Raw genomic sequence first — 22,372 nt, forward strand, 5'->3', positions numbered from 1 at the left:
ATACCAGAACTGCATTAGTCATTTGTTAAACCCATGTGAATAAAATATTAAATGTTAAATGATCTGAGCTCTTTATGGATCATCTTTCTTATTTCTACATATTAGTTCGTGAGTACAGATCTCCAAGTCCTCAATCTACAGCTAAAGGGCATATAAGGCCAATTCTGCTACCCAAAGAAAATTAACCTTGATGTTTATTGGAACAGCGAAACATGATGATTCCCACATTGTCTCATGATCTAAATGCTTTGCCTATGGGCTCCAAAGAAATATCTTTGGCTTCTGTTGTGGCCAGTTGGACAGATATTGTCAGCATTTACAAAGACCAGACGCAACAAAGTTCCTACATAAAAAGCATTTCCATAAAGAGAAAAGCATGTACAAGTAATAAATGAACAAGTAATATAAACACACTAGGAAGCTGTGAATACACACAGCAAAATAAGAATACAAGAGTCCTGTTGGAGCAGAACAAATGCCTCTCTAGTCAGCATTCTGCTCCCACAGTGACCAACCATATTGCATACAACTGTGACACATGACAATTTAAAATAATCTGCATGCTTTTTCACCGAGGTATGTCAGAAATCTGCAGTGTTTGAAAGAGCCTTTGGACAGAACACCCCAGTAAAAAGCAATCCCTGGCAACTGTTTGTTCTGCAGGCTCTGAGAAACTGATATTTGCCAGATTACATCTGAAAGACCACCATGAGTCATCTTGTGGGTTCTACTTATACAGGAAACAAATCCACTTTCTTTGATTTTTTAATATAAATACTTTTCTGCAGAACTGTAGAACATGAAAACAAAACAATCTGACAAGCTCATGTTTTCAAAAGCAGATATTTGTTCAGGAGCACAATGCTGCTTTCCCCCCTATTAGAGAATAGTTTCAGAGTTGGTTACCGATTGCTCAGCACCATCGCCAGTTGTAGGTCGATAGGTGATCCTGTACCGCTGCACTCGTCCAATGGCAGGATCCCATTTGACAGTCAGGCTATTGGACGTTGCATTGTATACCTGAAGGTTTCTTGGGGGACCCGTTGGAGCTGAAATGAATTTATTAAAGGGTTGTTTAGCAAATAGATATAACAAACAACATATAATGAGTCATTCTACATGACATTACTGAAAATCATCAGCAGCAGCACCACCTTGGAATAACAATACACATATAGGGGCCTGCTGAGAACAATAAAATCCACCCAACTGCAGAATTTGGGCAAGATTATATCAAAATGACTTATACAAGAAGGGGCAAAGGAGAATTGAATGGAAATGTTGCATGGAGCTAAACATGATTAATGGGGAGTAGAACATCACCAAATATACAAAAGTTGCTATTAATTCACCAAGTTGTCACTTTTTTAAAAAGCCACCCTATCCTTTGTATGGGTGGAAAGTACTTCAGTGGACATAGGGTAGTGGCAGCAACTTTTTTCTTCTGGCTGCATTACCTCAAACCACACACCCTCGGAAAAGCCTGCTGAAGTTCAGGCAAACCTCCAGAGCAACATCCCACAACGCATGAGAGAAACTCAAGAAGGGACAAAGCCTGTGTACACACAGGAGTACTTTCAGCAGTAGAGATTGAGACAGTAGTATCTTCCCAGTAGTGATGGTGAACTCGGGGCAGGGGCAGGGGGAACAAAGTGGCAGTGGTGAATTGGGGGAACTCTAGGATGGCAGAAGATCTACCGGTGTATGCACTGCCACCAACCCAGAGGTCACTTGACCTCATCTCCACCTCACCCTGACTAGCTAAGTGCTGCCACTGCCAGAATGACACCATTGCCTCTGCCTCTCTCCCCTTTTATGAGTCACCACTAAGTATACTGTACAGAAACATTGGCTTCTCTGCATCCTGGCTTGGTTTGGACTAGCTCTGTCTTTTGGTATCTGTATAATCCTCATATATAAAATGTTATTAATGAATTCAGGCTCTTACCTGCTGTTGTCAGAGGCACCTCGGGCACTATAGGAGGGGGAGAAGCACAAACAGGGCAAGTTTGCATTAAAAACATGTCTTTCATTTGAATACTATTGTTACAAATTGTAATCCATGAATTTCAGAATTTCAGAATTTCTTACATGTGGTCTCACTGCCAATCAGTTCATCACTCTCTGATTCATCGGGATAGATTGCAGTAACTCCAATCTCATAGAGTGTGTCTGGGTTCAAATTTTCAAAAACTAGAGTATTTTCATCACCGTTAAGAATTGTCTTTGAAAGTGACAGGGGATGGGGGGGGAGGAGAAAGAAAGTTACTCATTGAGGCAATATATTTAACAATTAACATTTTTCATGGACTAGAATAGATCTTTTAAGTTCTTTAAATACAGAAATCCATCTACAGACAATTGATCAACAGTGATTTATACACAGTTGTGCACTACAGGAAGAGGTTGTTATGTCCTTGAAAAATTAAGCCAACATGTTGGATAAATCTACAACCCTATGTCTTTCAGAGCAAGGAGACCATCATCCTATGAAGTATTAGTCTCCCCCACCTCTGCCAATGGCCACTTTATGACAGAAAACTTTTCATAAACTACACTGAGGGAAATTAGGAAGTGTATGAACATACCCAAGCTTCTGCTTCCAGTTTATTCATAATGACCGCTCCCCGCTTAAAACGGGGGGCGCCCTTTGCGTGGACGCGTGCAGCCCCTAGATCTGGAGCGGCTCCAACAGCATAGGCTTGGCTTTGCCTTCTCTCAGGTGAGATACCTGGAGGTCTCCGCCTACCTCAGTCAGTTGTCCAATCCCACCTGGGGGAAGCGTTGCCAAGGAGACCAGGCCAGGTAGGGGAGGGATTACCTGCCCGCACAATAGAGGGAGGATCTTACCTGGGAATCCTCACTTGGCTCCAGAGCTTCTCCCACCCTACCCACCCTCAGTTAATGTCTTATTTTGCAGGTTAACTTTTCTTCACAGGTTTTGCAGGTTAACTTTTCTTCACAGGTATGCGGGCGCTGCTACGTTAAGGTTGCTGTTAAAGGGCCGGAAAGGAATTTCCCTGCATTGGCAGGTTTCGCCTTTCCCGTAGCAAAACGTCACAACTTTGGCGGTATCAGGCCTTGGGCGGAATCCTTTAGTCCATCTTCCTCTTTGCGGCGGCGATACCAGGGTTCCCCGTTAAAGGGGTTTTCTGAAGGGAGGCTTTGACCGTACGCCGAAAGGTCATCATTGCTCTCCCCTGCAGCGGCGGCGTTACGGGGGCGGCTATCTCTGCTTGAAGATATGTTCTCCAGAGCCGGCCCATCCCCCACACAAACACTGGATAACCCTGATGCTCCCTAGGTCCCCGGCTGGGGACTGGGGAGGGAGAACGCCCAATGCCTGAGCCAAGGTCTACCCACATTTGAAATTTAATAAAGTTGTGGCCAATTTAATCCCATAGCACGTTGTCTTGAGTCGTTATTCCACATGACGGGGGGACCGCGCGGGATCTGGGGACTCCGCCTGTCCATGCAAAGAAACCACAAGCTCTGATTCACACATAACACTAGGCCAGCCACTCTGTCATTTGTTTCCCCATTATAGAAAGACAGTGAGTAAGATGGGGACTGTTTGAGCTGCATGCACCAGCACACAGCGTGTCCACAGGCTAATTTATCCAACCATGATTTTATGGTCAGCTTTATGTGATAATGAACCATTTTATATGGGCAGTGACGGATAAACCAGCCTCATATAACCAACATGCTTAACTGTAAGTAATGCATGAAGGAGTTAAGAAGAGTAAGCTGCTCTGCCAGGCTTAGCTAAGTCACACCTCTTCACCCTTGGAGGAACATTTACCAAACTCTTTGCTCTTTTTTTCTTCCACCACGTGAACTCTAGTAAGGATGTCAAAGCTAGATGCTCCAAGCTTAGACCACATGGCTTTAGCAAGCCATCTTTGTGTTTCTATACAAATAATTTATAAACATTTTACTACTTTTTGTAACTAAGTTGTATTGCCTGTCTTTTCTTGCTACTGCATGAAAAGCTCATGAATCTGAACTCTGAAGAGTTTTTAAGTAAACCATTTTTAACTTACCAAACTTGTGGTCTCTTTCTATACTAAAGGAAGTAAGTAACTTTGGAAGCCATTTAGAAGGGGATATTTTAAAGATCTAACAGCCTATACTTCCATGCTTTACTTTACTGCATGTTCTGTGATTTTAAATCTCTGTTGGGGATCATTCACTTTACCTCCCTCCAAGTGAGTTCCTTCTGCACACTGAAATGGAGAAGGTGAGGGAAGAGATGGCAGTAAGATCAGCACACAGCAGCAACTCAGGCAGAGGGTGGTTAAGTGAGCAGTACAACCCCACCATAAAAAAGGTAAAGGGGCGCCTAACCGTTAGGTCCAGTCACGGACGACTCTGGGGTTTCGGCGCTCATCTCACTTTATTGGCCGAGGGAGCTGGCGTACAGCTTCCGGGTCATGTGGCCAGCATGACTAAGCCGCTTCTGGCAATCCAGAGCAGTGCACGAAAACGCCATTTACCTTCCCACCGGAGCGGTACCTATTTATCTACTTGCACTTTGATGTGCTTTTGAACTGCTAGGTTGGCAGGAGCAGGGACCGAGCAACAGGAGCTCATCCCGTCGTGGGGATTCAAACCACTGACCTTCTTAGCGGCAAGTCCTAGGCTCTGTGGTTTAACCCACAGCACCACCCGCGTCCCTACAGCGCCACCATACTATCCACTAAAATTGATCGCCAAATGGACCATTGCACAAAAAGTGCAATACTATCCCTGAAAACTCCCTAACTGGATAGAGAGGAAGATGGGGTGCCAGGAGGCAATATTAACTGAGCTAATCTATAGTTGCAAGGAGGAGAACACATACAGTCACTTTTGTATACAAAAGGATTCAGTGTGTCTCCAGACTTAATGAAGAAACCGGTTCCCTAGGTATCAAAGGTTTAGAAAACACAGTGACCAGTTTAACATTTCCAGCAAACAGCATTAAACACACAAAAAGGGTTTAAAGTGATTGATTTTGGGGTTATTGAAAAATTCTTACCTGTAGTTTCTCTTCACCTGGTGGTCCCCATTCTACTCTGTAGAGAGCTACATCAGGTGCTCCATGGTCCCAAGTACCTCTGAAACTTGTCTTAGTTACTTGATCAGTTCTTAGATTTTGTGGTGCTGGTACCGGTACTGCCAGGAAGGGAAAAGGAAGTGAGAAATTACCTCACAAGAGGAAAAACCCTGCAAACTAAACATCACTGGAAATGCAAGGTTATATGCAGAGACTAATCCACCACATAAGACGTTTGGAGTTTGGACACAAACCACATGGGGAATGTACAGAACAGTTACATACCATATACTCATAGGGTGAAATCCTTAATTTCTCTAGAACAGCAGAGATTTTTTTCCTACAGTAGGATTGTCAGGCTCAGTCTTTTGGCTCCACAGTCTGCACATTGCAGAATGCTACTGCATCTGCCATGCCCAGAATCAGAATATGGCAAGACTGGATATCCGCCTGGGGCCTATGGGTAGTTGAGGAGCTCAACAAGCCCATTTTCACTCAAACTACAATACTGTACATGGAAACAGGAGTTTTAAAACCTCTTCTTTATCTTCCATAGTGCACTTCTCTATCTGTTCAACATCCTTCCCCCACCCACCCCATGTTTGTGCCAGTTATGAAGTCTCTAGTCACATCTTAACTGCTTCCAGTCAGGGGTAGTCACAGAAACGGCATCATAGTGATTTTTATCTATAGAGACTGTATGTGGATATAAGCTGTCTCAAGAACATGCTTCCTTTATAAACTGAGTGGTGCTCTGCAGATGAGTACTGGAACAATCCTACCCCAGTGAACTCTGTTAAGGTGGGTGTGCAGGGGCTCGGTGTACATGGACTGACAGTGTCCACAGTGTTCTAGCTGGGATATGGCCAATTCTATGTTGTCCCCTTTGGCCCTTTTCTCTGCCTTTATGAAACCTCTTCAGGTTTCTGGTCCTCGCCTATGTTATTGTCATTATTTATGTTGCTGTTTTTCCCATACTGCACATCCAACTTTGTGTTTTCTTTCCCTGTGTTCCTCATGAGTCCTAAATACCAGACCTCCAAGTGATCTGGGGTGCAAAAGTTCATGCCAGGTGTGCCCTACAAAGTGTCCTCCCTCTGTTATGTGAGTTTGCCATGCCTGTGGGCAGTGGCATGAACTGGCAAATGCAAAAGGTGATCCTTTGCAGCTTTCTCCTTGAGAACCAAAGGCACTATTCACAACAATATACCTGAGGAAAACTGTACCAAAGACACTGTTTAGTCACCGCAGTGGGCGTTATGCCAATCCTGATGCTGTGCCAGAGAGCTAATTAATCGCTTCTGCAATGCAATTTCTGGAAGCATGCCCGATAGGAGCTATTGCCTGGGATACTGTCTGGATTTGAATCCATGATCTCATGGGTGAATACAGTTCCTATGTTAATGGCAGCATGCTTGTTACTGCCCAATTCGTGGTTGCTACATATACTGTAGAGGTGGGAGCTGCTGCTTCATCTTTTCATGTTTTCCTGCTGGCACCTCCCACCTAGGATGATGATTGGGAGAACAACCTAAGTCTCCTCATCTAGAGTCATTCCGGTCTAGGCCAAAAACTCAACATTTTAAACCCTACATTTCTTTAAGAAACTGACACAACTATGGAGAATTTTTGGTACTCCAGATGTTGCCAAACTACAATTCCTATCATCCTTGGCCATGCTTGCTGGGGCTGGTGGGAGTTCTAGTTTAGTGACATTTGGTGGGCCAAAGGTTTTCTGCACCTGATCTAAGAAAACCTATTAAGCAATAGAGTTGACTTACAAGTGGTGCCTTCTGCAGCTACTGGCATAGACGGTCCTTCATCATATACTGCAACGAGCTCAACATTATAGAGTGTTTTTGAAAAAAGATCAGGGAGAACTGTGTTGGTCTGAGAGGGATCCACTTCCAACTAGACATAAATAAGAGAGATTTATTAAAACGCTGCTTTTCTCCTTACAACATCACTTTCATACTTTTGTTTTCTATGTGGTTGACAGTTCAGGACTATCCTTACAAAGCTATTCCTGGTGGATAGATATCACTGACGACTTGTGGTGAACTTGGTACTAATCTGTTTTCAGTATTTACAAATGAACAGCATCAAAGTGTGTTAACCTGAATATATTTTCTTTTATCCTTCTCCATGATCTAGGACCATCATCCCTAGTGGCTGAAGCTAACAGGAGTTATTGTCCGAAAACAGATGGAGGGACCAAGCTGGGGAAGGCTGCTATAAGGACAAAGCCCTGAACTTTTCCCAGCCTTCAATTTAATGAGTGCTCGTGATGGTGCTTTTTGCCAAGCTGTTTCACCAGTCTTGCTGTGGTACAATATTCACAGCCGTTCAGCCCTGTACAGTGGTACCTCTGGTTACGTACTTAATTCGTTCTGGAAGTCTGTTCTTAACCTGAAACTGTTCTTAACCTGAAGCACCACTTTAGCTAATGGGGCCTCCCACTGCTGCTGCAATGCCGCCACATGATTTCTGTTCTCATCCTGAAGCAAAGTTCTTAACCCGAGGTACTACTTCTGGGTTAGCGGAGTCTGTAACCTGAAGCGTATGTAACCCAAGGTACCACTGTATCCTCATACTGGCTTGTTTCACATAGCTTTTTTCTATATTCCTTGGTCACTTTTTATTTTTTTAAAAAAATATTCGTTTTGCAAGCAAAGTACACATGCTAGCCATTGTCACTCTTTTACCACTTGTATCTATAACATAAGAATCCTGTGGCTTAGCAATGCTAACTTCTAAGAGAAGAACAATCCATATATGTTGGTTCAGTACCACTGAAACCAAAGGATCTAAATTTGTTTAAGAGGGGAAATAATTTTACGTATCAGGAACTCAGGCATCTGATTGCTCCTTAATAACACTGCTGCAGGTGGTCATGCTGTAATACTCCACTTAAGCTATCTTCACACATTAGCCAAAATTCACCTACCTCTTTCACGTCATCTTCCCCAGCTGCTTTGTATCTCAATATGTATTTCCGAACTTTCCCTGGAGCACGTTCCCAAATGACTCTCATGCTGCTGTGAGTAATATCTCTTATCATTAGGCTTTTTGCTCCACTTAAAGGTACTGTCGAATAATCAGACATATCGGCAATAATATTAAATGCCATCCCCCAAACAGGTTTATATTTTAGCAAATATTTATCTTTAAATCTCCTAGTTCATGTAACTTTTACATTCATATTAAAAAAATGAATTGAAGTGAGAATGCCACCTTTCAAACAGATTTTACAAGTTATTGAAACAATATGTAAACCAGAAAAACATGCTTATGGGAGGTAAAAATGGGCAAGTATATATACACAGTAAGAAATGGTTGTTCTAATAAAAACCTTCAATTCTCCAGAGGGAAAAAAAAACTATCATCTATTCCTAACACGCCTTATGCCTGTGCTATATGAACAGCCATATCAAAAGGCTTCCCATGGAGAATAACATGGTATGTGCCTTTTTCAGAACATCTTTGGAGAGTGATTGTTTTTTAGCAGCCAAGTTTCAAGCACTGTATGGGTACAGTAGCACTATCACATTTTATGTACTAGTGGAAGGGTTTAGTTACAATAATCTAAGCCCCTAGAATGTGTCTACATAACTGAGTAATGGTATAACGGTGCAGTGGTGGAGCTTCATGCTCCGGCACCGGGGGGGGGGCAGAGAGCAGGAGAGGGTGGGGCTGACGTGCATCCTGGGGGCGTGACAAGCGTCCTGGGGGCATGGCATGTCGCCTGCAGGGGCGTGGTGCCCTGTGCAGGTGGGGGAGCGGCCGCAATGGCACCCCACCGGGATCGCGCTGCTGGGGGAATGCGCTCCCCCCGCACTCCTGTTCCTCTGCCAGTGTAACTATGTACAGGCAACACCTCACTTACCCAGGGGTAATGTTCTGGCTCTCCACATCCATAAGTGAAATGTGCATAAGTGGGGAGAACCCTGCAGAGTCCTCATGGCTCATGAGAGACCCTCCCCAGAGCCCAACAAGGACAGCCTCTTTGGGCTCTGTTGGGAGTCTCCTTATGAGTCAGAGGAACAGCAGGGCTTTGTTGAGAGTGCTGACCCTCCCTGCCTAACAACTGAGGTGCAGCAAAGCAGCTCTCTCCTGCGTGTCAGTTTTTAGGTGGGGAGCCTCAACAAAGCGCTGCTGCTCCTCCAGCTCATGAGCAGACTCTTCCCAGAGTCCAGAGGACATCCTCATTGGGCTCCAGGGAGGTAGTGCACAGGAAAGTGGCTGTTGCTGTTCCTGCTGCGCTATCCCACAAGTCAGCTATTAGGCAGGGAGACTCAGCAGCCTCAACAAAGTCACGCAGCACATCCAGTTGATGAGAGCTGTGCATGTGCAAGGTCGCGCACAAGTGGCAAGTGAGAAGTTGCCTGTACACAAATCACAGTATACATTTAATATACTGAAGCATGGCATTACTAAACCAAGAGGAGGTAAATGTAAAACAAGCAAGATATTATTCCTACATGTGACTTCCTGAGTGGTGAGTGGATCACTGATGAGGTCACCAAAAGTTGAATGAATTGTTAAAGTGTATTCAGTGTTGGGAATCAGGTCAAGCAGCTGTACATCATTCACTGATGCTCCAACACGCATCTGGAAAAAGAGAAAAAGAAACAAGGAAGTTTAGAAGAAGCCACTAGAAAGAAAAACAAAATGCTTAGGCCTTTACATTTTTTTTTTAAAAAAATCAGCTTCCATGTTTAATAATGTATTTACAACTTCCTGATTCATATATCATTTTGTATATAACTTTCCAATCAAGCTGCTTTATTTTATAATCTATGCACACACAAAATAAATGTCTCACTGCTTTGGCATATAGAAGCCAATTCAGGTTCTCTCTGTTTGTCTGTCTCTCTTTCTTAAGTTTGTTGTTACCTGTTTCTCTGTTGCTGGTATTGTGGCATTGACAGGTTCATACAGCAGCACATAGCCAGTAGCTCCACTGACAGGTTCCCATCGCACGCGCATTGTTGTTGAGGTGATGTCATACGCATTCAAGTTTCTGACTGAAGGGATTGGCACTGCAGAACCATAAATGTGATTCACATCAGTTATTTGTGTCCATAAACATATTTTATGTCTTCATTTTTGAAAACATGTTTGAACTTTCAGCTTTCAGATGGGGAGTAGCTTTTAGTTATTGTATTCTTTTTGCAGTAAACCAGGCCCACACAACTTATAACCAACTAGTTTGAACATAGCCCACCAGCTGTACATACTGACCCAAACAGGGCTTAAGAAACCTCTTGTTTTTGCAGTCTCCCAGGGTTTGTAAGAACAGGGGAGATGTTAGGTACTTGGCAGGTTCTGATGCATAGCTAATAGTCTGAATTTAGGTTAGTGGGTCACAAACTGTACAAGACTTTCGGTGAACAGTGTTTTAATCCTATGAGAGCATAATACACATAACTGTCCGGGATAGTTTATCTCATCTGTTCTGGACTTAATCTACACAGACACAATCCCAAATTGGTAAATCTGAAATGTATATTGACAAAGCTGAATCACACTCTAAGGGTCACCCAGCTTGATTGGCACTCATCCTTTTCATAACTCTACCCTCTGGACTGAAGAACCAAAAGTCTCCTGTCATATTGCTTATAATATCATAGAATATTAAATACCCAATGTTCTCTTTCTGATCTTAGGTTCATTCTTCAATATACATTTAAAGTAGTGTCATACCACTTTAATCAGTCATGGCTCCCCCGCCCAAAAGAATCCCGGGGACAGTACTTTGTTAAGGGTGCTGAGACTTGTTAGGAGACCCCCTATTCCCCTCACAGAGCTACAGTTCCCAGAGTGAATCATTTTGTTGTTCAGTAAGGTAATGTCTATCTACAAGGAGGTTGCAATTTTTAAAAATATCCATAGAGGTTTTTTATATGCTTGGAGCTCTCATCTCCACTCCATATTCCCACAAACATTCTATGCAGAACTTTGTTTTAAAAACAGTTTGGAAGTTTTATGAATTATCACATATCTTAATTGAATTTGAATTGACACTTACAAGTTGTATCAACGCCCTCTAGAGGTACGCTACTGGTACCTTCTACCACAGAATATACATTCACAAGATACTTTGTTTCGGGCTTGAGGCCAGTCAGAACTGTAGTCGTCTCTGAACGACTTACAAAGACCTGCATGAAAACAAGAAATGGGAGACATAATTGTGCATAAATCTATCTACGGCTATTTCTGCTCTTGGCCCTGATAGAACAAAAGCAACTTCTAGTAAAGACACTCACACAGGACATTCACTGCCTTCACTAGTTCCAATTTAAAAGAGGTAGAGCTGGGTATCATCCGCATACTGGTGAACACCCAGTCCAAATGCCCCCCCACCGATGATCTTTCCCAGTGGCTTCATATAGATATTGAAAAGCATGGGGGAGAAGACAGAGCCCTGAGGCACCCCACAAGTGAGAGCCCAGGGGTCTGAACATTCATCCCCCAGCACTACTTTCTGGACATGGTCCAGGAGGAAGGAGCGGAGCCACTGCAAAATCAGTGGTATACACAAACATAAATAAAAATAATAAAATTGGGTGTCCAGTGCTGACCTCCTTTCGTGGGCCTCCATCTGCAGGATAATATTCAACCCTGTATCTATCAACGCTCTCAGTAGGTGGTGTCCATGATACTCTGAAGGAATAAGGTGTCTCCTCAGAGGTTCTTAGATTGGTTGGTGGTAGTGCCAAATCAGCTGTGATGCAAAAAAAAGGAACAATACTATAAAATCTTCATTAGGAGGGTTACCAAAGAAGGAAATGCAAAACATTCACTGCCTTCACTAGTTCCAATTTAAAAGAGGTAGAGCTGGGTATCATCCGCATACGTCAACTCAACTTGTTTTTACTTAAGTATTGGATCTATTTACTTACTGAACTGAAATGTATATGATTCATATGCATAAAATAATTTATAGTAAAATCTGATGCATTCTTTAATCTGTGGTAATCACACTTGAGATGTTATGGCAAACCTAAGTCCATGCACTGAGAAGCTGCAGCCAGTAAAAACTTCAGAGCAAAAAACCCAATTGATGTGCAAAAATCACAAATGACATGCTGAGGGCATGTCCTTCCTGGACTGTGAAACTAAACATTGGCGACTTGGGTCATGTGGGAGAAGTCCATCCTATGACTTGTTCTCACTCAGCATTTCCCCATTCACAGAAAATGTGGTAATGCTGGCATGTGTGAAGGGCTGCCACACTGCTGCTTCTCACATGATCCAGAGCTTCAGATGCTACCTGAGAGCTCAGGGGCTTTAACAGCTAGCACACCATGGGGGTAATGCAAAAACAAAGTTCCAAGTAAGTAATTTAGGAAAAATTCAGCAGGCATCAATTAAAAGGTAAAAAGAAGTTGAAAACGAAACTAGAAAGAGAAACATACCTGGACCTCTTACACTATTGCATAAATTATTAGTGAGGTCATCAATAATCGTAACAAGGAGGCCGAAATCTCCAACATTGTAAACATGAATGTTATCAGGGTCTGTTGCGATCTGCTTCAGTTCATTTTCATCAGCATTTTTGATACCTTAAAAAGGTCACAAAAATAAAACATTTTAAAATAACCTAGGCATTTTCATTAGACGGTTTCCCAATTCATATAAAGGAGAATGAGTGATTTAGTTTTCCAACCAACTTCTATATTTCCCACCTCTCCACATAATACTCACCAACAGCATACAGCTCCACTCCCAAATCTCTCAGTGACTGAGATGGCACAACTATATCATCTTGTGATTTGCCGTCTGTGATGAGGACACCAATTTTGCGAGCTCCAGGCCTCATGCCAGCTTCAATCTTAAAGTTGTTGCTTAAGATGAATTTCAAAGCATCTCCTGAAATCACAGCACACACAGGTACCCATTATTCATTAGCCATAGATTCCAGCATAGAGGGTAGACGTCCCTAAAGTAGGATAGGTACTTTCATTAAGAGAAACATAAGCTTTGCCCTAAGTACTTACTTCATTCCAGCTGTTATGGTTACCACTCATAGGTAAATGACCCCTGGACGGTTAAGTCCAATTAAACTTGAGTATAGGGTGTGGTGCTCATCTCGCTTCAGGCTGAGGGAGCCAGCATTTGTCCACAGCTTTCCGAGTCATGTGGCCAGCATGACATTGCACTTCTGGTGTAATGAGACACTGTGACGAGTGTCGGAGCACACAGAAACGTTGTTTACTTTCCTGCAGCAGTGGTACCTATTTATCTACTTGCACTGGCAAGACAACTTTCTGCCTGGTAACCATAGACTACCCTCCTAGTTTGGAGATCACTTATACAGAGTAAGATTGTGCAGTGATGCTCCCTGTGAGATATCTGTAGCACAGACTTTGTTGTTGTTGTTGTTGTTGTTGTTCCTTAAGGGCTACTATACGGGACTGAAGGTCTTGGCTGAGGAAATTGGGGAAGCGTTCTGAAGAGATTCTGTGGAGTGTTGTTTGAAGAGACTGAGTGGCAGCAGATAAACAGAGGAGATTAAAGAACCACTTGTTTGTCCACTCTATAAAGTCAGTATAATATATTCAAAACAAAAAATCTTTTCAGACCATATAACATTGTATTAATTTCCCCAGTGTACCTTATGATGAACTCAGCAACAGAATGTTACCTGTGAGGGTGTTCCCTCCTTTATAAGGCAAGTTGGCAACAGCATCCATCAAACTCTGTTTGGTTTTGTGTGCATTGAGGTTCCATTCTGTTCTAGGAGATCCACTATACTGTGCAAGAGCTGGGAGAGAAATATAACTTAGTTGCAAAAGGTCCCGAAACAGCAACACCCCCAAATTATTTCAGGACATTCATAGAATCATAGAGTTGGAAGAGACCACAAGGGCCATCGAGTCCAACCCCCTGCCAAGCAGGAAACACCATCAGAGGCTTACCAATCTGCACTTTGTCGGGACCAATGTCAAAAACTTCAACAATGCGACCAATGAAGCTTCTGATTGTTTTAAAATTTTGCCGACCAATGCTCCACGAGCCATCCACCAGCAACACAATATCTGCTTCTACTTTGGTTTTGCATTCCAGGCCTGTCACAGCAATCAAAATACAAGTGTGTTAGTTGCAGCAAATGAACAGCTGTTTTCTATCCTATCCTCTTTTACATTGTCCAGCATGCATGGCTTAAGTAACTGACTAGTGTTCTTCTATATAAATTAGAACTTAAAGTCGTTAGGAGCATTCCATAGCGCTACCAATAACACTTCCGAGATTATGTATTATTAATATTTCCTTTAAAAGATGAAGCATATTCTGGTGAGCACTGCCCGTAACACTGACATGATCTATTAGAATATTACTTAGCCTGGGCCCAAGTGCAGTGAGAATCAACACAGCTAAATTATTGAACAACTAAATAAACTTAAGTTAGGTAGCCAATGACAACGACTACTTCAAAATTGCACATCTTCTCCAGTTAAATATGTGTGAGCATTGATAAAATCTGAGGAGTGTTAAACAAGAATCTTTAGAAATTAGTCCATATACTTAATATGTGAAGATAAATGATAAAATTAATTTTATACTGTTTTGTGGTCTGTTAATGAAGATGGTGCAGACTTTTACACATTTAACACAAGAGAAAGAACACAACACATATAAGATACAGAAACACACATAAACACAAAAGAATCAGAAGTGACAAAACCAAACATTTATACAAAGTTTTAAATGCTTCAGAGAGAAAGTAAATAAAATATTGGGGACTGTCCACTTGTAGGATAAAAATAAGAACTGCTTTCTACATGCTGAAAATCACAGTGTGTTTATACAAAGCAGAAAGACACAAGGGTTTAAAATATGATCCTGTCATTAGCCATTTGAATGGGTGTATGTGTGCTCTTCCTCCTTTTTTCCTCTGGAGATCATGTTACCAGCAGCAAAACCTTCTGGCTTCATGCCATCATAGCTTCTGGTCTTTACATGGAAGAAATCCCATTGAGTAAAATCAGGCACACTCATCAGAGTGATTTCATCTATGTTCCACATAATTGATCCAAAACTGTAGATTCATGAATAGAACTATTCCAGGTACCTGAGGATTTAAAAGCATGATCCTCTTCTGCATAGAAAATACAACACTAGTCTTTAATCAACACAATCATAAATCATGAAATAGGGTATATATTAAAGTTCATGCACTTGCTAACACTGTTCAGGATTCTAAGAGCCTTGTGTGAGAGGAGGGGACCAGAAAAGCCCTGATAATTGTGAATGCAAAGCAACACACACAGTTGTCTGGAGTCTGGCCTTAATTTTAAACATTGGAAATATCAATGCCATCAAATCTTTTGTAAATTTAGTCTCCAACCAGAAAGCCATGGCAGAAAGTCTATATGTTTTAATGCAGCATATGGATCTTTATGAGCACAATTTTCCATAAAGGCTGCCACTTCACCTCATTTATTTAAAAAAGAAAGAAAGAAAAGCATTTTAGGTTGTAGGGAATAACTGCAGGAATAAAGGGAAATTGCAATGATATAAACGGGGTATTATCCTGCCAACATTAGGAACTTTTTAAGGTGCACTTATTTCAATGGGAGAGAGTTAAGTAAGGGTAGTGCTCAATTACATTTTACTCAAAGCGGACCCACTGAGATTGACGTAAGTCATGTTCATTCATTCCAATTAGCCTACTCTAAGTAAAACTTAGTCAAATAGAAGCCCATGTGCTTAACTGTCCCCTAAGAATAAATGAGACTGAAAAATACCTAATTTTAGCCAGACTGTACTTACTGAGTTGGATCCAAGGGTTCCCTGCTGTGAAGGATGGACTTTTCCATCCTCAAAAGTTCTTTCCTCCATAAGAATGGAACACAGTATAACTCAGTATAAGTGACTTCAGTGGAATTATTTTATAGTGCTGCACTGAACCTTGCATTTCTTTCACTCCCTTCAAAGGAGGAATTCATTTTTCTACCTCTTTTGCAGGGAGCAAGAGAACTTTGCAAAAAAAATAAAATAAATCATAGGATGGAGGTGAGGACTGCATTTAGCTTATCATGTCAGTCAAGTGGCCAATGGGTGTTATCTGTTGTGAAGTTTCAGAACACTGCTCATTTTCTATATGGAGGAGTTAACTACTACAGTGGTACCTCGGGTTACATACGCTTCAAGTTACATACGCTTCAGGTTACAGACTCTGCTAACCCAGAAATACTACAGTGGTACCTCTAGAAACGAACAGGATCTGTTCCGGAGCCCTGTTTGCATCTAGAAGTAAACGTAAGTAGCGACGGCACGTCTGCACACACACGCGTCGCTTTTCGTCACTTCTGCGCATGCACGTGACATCATTTTGAGCGTCTGCACATGCGCAAGTGGCAAAACCTGGAATTAACGTGCTCCGTTACTTCCGGGTTGCCGAGGAGCGCAACTTGAACGCGCTCAACTCAAAGCGTATTCAACCCAAGGTATGACTGTACTTCGGGTTAAGAACTTTACTTCATGATGAGAAATTATACTCCAGCAGTGCAGCAGCAGCAGGAGGCCCCATTAGTTAAAGTGGTGCTTCAGGTTAAGAACAGTTTCAGGTTAAGAATGGACCTCCAGAATGAATTAAGTACTTAACCCGAGGTACCACTGTATTTCCCATTTCACTTGCAGCATTATATACCTCCCAACAGTGTTTCAGTTTTGGCCAGTGAACTATTGCACAGTGAATTATATGCACGCTTACTCAGAAGCTGCACTGTGTGCACTGGGGCTTACTCCATAGTAAATGTATTTAAGATTGCACTATCAAGCAGAAACAGTGCAGAAACAGTCCTAGATCCAAAGAACTGAAGACAGTAATTCCAGATGTCCATGTTTGCTTGGAGTTTTTCAAACACTTGCCATAGAGTAAACCTCTTGAAAATTTGGGGAATGTTCAAACATGGTATGTTATTCACCACAGGGATCAAAGAAAAATGTTTTTAAAAATTCAATGGGTGAAGTCATTGGACACATATAAAATAGCTGTTCAGATCCTGGCCAAATTTTATTCACCCTAAATCAGGCATAGGGCAATCTCGGCCCTCCATATGTTTTGGGACTACAACTCCCATCATCCCTGACCACTGGCCCTGTTAGCTAGGGATGATGGGAGTTGTAGTCCCAAAACATCTGGAGGGCCGAGTTTGCCTATGCCTGCCCTAAATTCTTTGAAAGGTTTCAAAATCCTTCCTACAGCATTTTCTAATTTCCAGAAAAAGGACAGTGGTGGCACCATATGGGCTGTTTATTGACTTCATATAGTGCTGTATGGTGTGTGTATATCATGTATTTGACAATGCATGAGTAACTGTATAAGTCTGCATAGCTATAATGTGAAATGGGGCAATAATCATTTAAGTCTTCACAAACAAGAGAGAGCCTTTTCATAAAGATGGAAACTAACGAAGAGGGAAGTTATCTTTAAAAATGGTCACTAAAGACCAAGGAGTGGTCTTCATGAAAAGCAGCCTTTTCTTTTTGCAATTACTCCTGCAAGTAAATAACTGTATCAGTTAATTATGTTCGCTTTACCAGTTTTATAAAAGTAAAGATCTACAGCTAGAATATCCAAATAAGAAACGGGCTTCTCATTAAAACCATATTTACCTTCAGGTAAAAAGGGCACCTCAGCAGTATCTGAAAGGGTAGTCATTTCTTCTCCAATCAGTGGTGCACTTTCACCTCCTTCAAACATTCCAAAAACATTGACTTTGTAGGAAGTGCCTGCCCTGCGTGATTTAAATGTATATATGAAGCAAATTAGACTGGGAATGGATGGGTCACTTTGACATCTTTACAGATTAATTCACTCTGTTTTTAATCCTGCCATTTCTCAAAGGAGCTCAGGGCAGAATACATGGCTCTCTCCCCACTGATTTTATCCTAAGAAGGATATGAGGTCGGTTAGGCTGGCCCAACAAGATCTTCAAAAAAGCTTTGTGGCCAAGTGTAGATTGGAACCTGGGTCTTCTTGATCAGAGTTCATAAACACTAACCACTAAAGTACGATGATTCTCCCTGTCATGGATTTTTAAGGCCGGGTAAGTCTTTAGGAGCTGAAATCTAAAGCTTTCTTTTTCACAGGGAACTCACAGGAACTCCTTTCCGGCACCTCTCAGGTGAGCGCCATTGCCATTCTAAGAGAACAAGGGAGGTGTTCATTGTGAGTTCCGGCACCTCTTTTTCTAGAAAAACGGCACTGAGCAAAAAACTATTACTGAAGCAAGAGATTGGTCCTTACAACTGAATATCTATAGCTGTATCTCCTAGCTTTGAGCCAAGCTTGACCATCAAGACAGCTAACAACTACTACTGTTATGTTTCCAAGGGGTTGCTCAGGAGCAAGCAGGCAAATATCTCCCTACTTGGCTGTGAAGACATGGCTTGGCTGCCAAAATAAACTTTATCAGTCCGGAGCGCCACTCTCCCGTGGCTGACTCAATCTCTGGCAGAATCCGTGAGTGGGCGGTTCTTAAACTTTCTCCAGCAAAGCAGTTCCTTGACGCCCAGTCTGCACCTCCCCTCTCTGCGCGAATGCTTTCTGCGCAAAGAGGGCGTGGGCAGCGGAGGACCCCTTCCCTCCCCGCTTCTCCCAGGCAAGGAGTCCTGGGACCGCCTCGCCACTTCCGACTCCTGCACCTCCTCTCCACTGGAGCTGCATTTATTCTCTTCCGTTGAAGAGGAGCTACTTCCCACGATCCCTGGAGGCTCTCTATAATCCATCTGGCTTTTGCTCTCTCCCTCCTGCCCTGATGGCAGTTCCCTGACAACTACAGACCCAGCAGAAGGGTTTTACAAGCTTTCTTGAGGGTCATATTTTAATTCATTTATTTGAATAGTATATCTACCATGCCTTTCTGCCTTTGGCATCTAAGGCAGCTAATGAAATAGACTTTAAAAAATAAACATAGGATGATAGAATTGGTATTATATGCTGAAAGAGATGCAGTTGACTGAAAAATACCTATTGGGGGGGCAGAAATACTGATAAGGAAGGAAATTATGAGTGGCAATACCTGAGCTCCTCCAATACAACAGTGTTGTCATATGGCCCAACTATTAATTCTCCAAGGCGCCTGCTTTCTCCAGTTGGATGGAAAGTTACTTTATAACCCGTCACTTCACCGGGGGCTGGCTCCCAGGTTACACGGAAACTTGACATCGTAGAATCAGAAGTGTGCAGATTTCTGGGAGGTTTAAATGGGGAAGCTGCAATAGTCAAACAACACCCAAGAAATTAAGTGTTTGCTATATTCAACCATAAAACCCTCATTTCAGTTTTTAAAAAGTGAATGCATTATAGCACCTGTATGCTTTGCCTTAACAGCCCAAGAAAACTGGTTCCAAGGAGTTGAGGGATCCTTCAGAACAGGGTAGAATGTGGCATAGGAGGAAGGAGATATGGTAAAAAAAAACACCCCTCCCTTCCTCTTCTATTACCAGATCCCTCTACTGGATCAAAAGCCCTTGCATATGCACAATATTACCAAATGGATTCCACCATAGGTTTCCGCCCCCCACACATTATGATTGTTAAATGAGCAAAGCTATGGAGATGGTGCTATCACTCATTATAGCTGCTATAAGTGATTACTTAAAAAGTTGTATACATTTTAGGTTTTCATTGAAATGTCACACACTGTAACTCTTACATTCTATGCTTCAGATGAAGGGGGCTCTAATCTGTAAACTCTTATGTTTTCTATTCACCTGTAAGGTGCCACAAAACTCTCAACCATTCTCATTTTTGAAGTAATTCAGATGACCTAATCATTGCCATGCCAAGAGGAACAGGAGCAGAGAACTAGTCTCTAAAGCTCCAAACCATTTAGAGCAGCTTAAAGCTAGTTAACACTCTTCATCAATTTTGCACTGTATCTGGAAACTGGCAAGCAGTGCAGCCAATGCAGATTAAAGAACACTGGAATAATATACTACTGGTTTAACAAGCAATAGATTCCTTCCTGAGCCAATTTTTCCTAGTGGGTTGAATGCTCTCTCATTTGCAGTTTGTTTGTTTGTTTGTTTGTTTGTTTTTTAGCTAAAAGGGCAGCAATCTAATCTCAAAGAACAAAAGCCATGGATTCTAGTAGGGAATGAAACAGGCACCTTCTTGCTTTTTAAACTCGCTAAACTCAAGAGTCTTAGGGGAGAAGATAATGTGAGCCCACTTCCTCGATCACTGATAGCAAGACATAATTATAACATCCTTTCAAACCACTGTTACTGCAAAAGGGTGCTCTATTAATAGCTCCTATGATGATTCATAATCAGAGCCTCTGAAAGAAGAGCATCAAACCTAGCTCTCTAGTGGAAAGCCATTTAAAAATATTTATTCTTCTTTGGCTGAAGCAGCCTCAATAGAAGTTTAACATAAACACCGCTTAATTTCTAAGATCAGAGGTGTGAGGGTTCAAGACCCTGTGGAAGTTGCTCTATAAAATACTTTCTCCAGGTGTGTGTTAAGGGGTGGTTACCAGGAGAATCTGCTCAAGTTATCTGTCCTTTATTCATAATTTATACATATTCCATTGTGGAGCCCTGGAATTGAAAATGTTCCTAAGATTAAGTGTTACCGAATAATTCTGGCTCAGGTTGAAAGCTTTGAGCACCACTAAAACTCCATACAAAACAGTTAGAAATCCAAGTAGGTAATTTCTAATTGCCACACAGTCAAGCAGCTTCCCATACTGCTAAACAAGGCATGCAGGAAGCAGTACTTTAAAAAGAGGTATAAAGCTGCTTGAAAATGTGTGCCAAAAGAAGCCCATATAAATTCCCTGTTTGCTCTTTGTGCCACTTTGCTAATCTCCCTTTCTGTCGCTGGGCTTAACCAAGAATTAACACAGAGATCAGCAGAATCCTTGTGTGGTTTGCAGGAGACAAGCGGCTTATACCACATCTGACGAGGTTGGCCCTCCCATGTCACCTTGGGAGCAGATAGGGAGCATGTTTAAAAATAGCTAGAATAATATTGTAAACACACACAGAGATGACAAAATATGACATCTTAAACTAACATTTACAGTCTTTGGCAGCCTTGCTAATGCTCATACAGGGTGAGTCCTTTAAAAGAAGCTCTGTGGATACAGAGTACACATGTTGCATGGGGCCTCTTTTAAAAAACTCACCTGTACATGTTGCAGGAATGAATTTACACACACACACACACACACACACACACACACCCCTCTCTACATTCATGCAGCGGAGAAATCAATGTACCTGTTGTTCCTTCGCCTTGTCTGTGTTTTCCTTCACCAGTTTTATACATTGGAATGACAGAGATGTCGTAAGTAGTCAGTGGCTGGAGCCGTTTCAGGACGGTGGTGGTGGAGGAAGGCGGCACTTTTGCGACCATTTGTCTTCCTCCTCTACGGGGCCGGTAAACTACACGGTAGCTGACAACTTTTCCAGGTGCAGGCTGCCAGGTAACTCTCATGGTGGTCTCTTTCTCTTCATCCACTCTCACGGTCCTAGAGCTAGGAGACACTTTTCAGTGTAAAATAAAATGAAAGCAAACATATTGGGGTGGTTTGTTTTTGTTTTTGGTGAAACTTAACTTGACATATAAACTGCAGCTACAACCCTCTGTAATATTGCAGGTATGCACACGTCCAGCTTCTCTCCCACAAAGTTTGGGATTCTGAACTTTTGGAAAACTGCAAACTTCCTTCCAGATTAGCACTGGTTTATACTGCCTCGGTAGCTCAGTCAGTAGAGCATGAGACTCTTAACCTTAGGGTTGTGGGTTCAAGCCCTACATTGGACAAAAGATTCCTAAATTGCAGGGGATTGGACTAAATGACCCTTGCTGTCCCTTCCAACTCTACAATGCTATGATTCTATGCCATGCTTCTATACTATCTCTCCATGTGAAAGTTGGTAAATATCCCTTTTAACAGCAAAAAATTTTCAAATTTGGGAAATGTGCTCTCAATATTTAGAAAATCCAACTGCTCCTCCATATTTGCATTTGGCTCTGGAAAGACCAGGCCTTCTTGGCGTCTCACAACCACAGAATCTTCACCCATATATAATTAAAATGATGCAACAATGGCTCTCAGTGCTTTGAACAAACAGTTCCAGGTTCACACGGGGTATACTGTTTCCCTGCAACTTTGGAATTTCTGCTTTTATGCCATACTAAACACTGTTTCCCATTTCCTGTTGGTTCATTCAGCACAATAAAAGAAGCCATAGCAGGTGGCTCTGTTAATTACTACAGCACTGCTGGGCAAGTCAACTCCTCCTGGATGACTTTAATGTTTGATGGTGCAGCAGCAAAGTTGGCACAAGCTTGAACTTTCC

General features: G+C 42.1%; 1 protein-coding gene across 10 annotated transcripts in view; it reads right to left on the reverse strand.

Annotated features, from left to right (window-relative positions):
- The window catches only part of COL12A1 (collagen type XII alpha 1 chain), a 115,381-nt gene that overhangs the window by 50,167 nt on the left and 42,842 nt on the right, over window positions 1–22,372 (reverse strand). For 9 of the 10 annotated variants that reach the window (XM_053381281.1, XM_053381282.1, XM_053381278.1 and 6 more), the window contains exons 15-31: window positions 21,287–21,553; window positions 19,078–19,270; window positions 17,669–17,790; window positions 13,966–14,115; window positions 13,692–13,811; window positions 12,752–12,916; window positions 12,463–12,609; window positions 11,626–11,768; window positions 11,073–11,202; window positions 9,938–10,083; window positions 9,523–9,652; window positions 7,989–8,128; window positions 6,823–6,952; window positions 5,024–5,160; window positions 2,092–2,224; window positions 1,949–1,975; window positions 907–1,049 (exon numbers count right to left, since the gene is read on the reverse strand). In XM_053381281.1, the coding sequence (XP_053237256.1) occupies window positions 907–1,049; window positions 1,949–1,975; window positions 2,092–2,224; window positions 5,024–5,160; window positions 6,823–6,952; window positions 7,989–8,128; window positions 9,523–9,652; window positions 9,938–10,083; window positions 11,073–11,202; window positions 11,626–11,768; window positions 12,463–12,609; window positions 12,752–12,916; window positions 13,692–13,811; window positions 13,966–14,115; window positions 17,669–17,790; window positions 19,078–19,270; window positions 21,287–21,553 (2,423 nt within the window). The remainder of the gene's footprint in view (window positions 1–906; window positions 1,050–1,948; window positions 1,976–2,091; window positions 2,225–5,023; window positions 5,161–6,822; window positions 6,953–7,988; window positions 8,129–9,522; window positions 9,653–9,937; window positions 10,084–11,072; window positions 11,203–11,625; window positions 11,769–12,462; window positions 12,610–12,751; window positions 12,917–13,691; window positions 13,812–13,965; window positions 14,116–17,668; window positions 17,791–19,077; window positions 19,271–21,286; window positions 21,554–22,372) is intronic. The other variant, XM_053381287.1, reaches the window with a different exon arrangement.

The sequence above is a fragment of the Podarcis raffonei genome, chromosome 3 (assembly GCF_027172205.1).
Source record: "Podarcis raffonei isolate rPodRaf1 chromosome 3, rPodRaf1.pri, whole genome shotgun sequence".
Classification (NCBI taxonomy): Eukaryota; Metazoa; Chordata; class Lepidosauria; order Squamata; family Lacertidae; genus Podarcis; species Podarcis raffonei.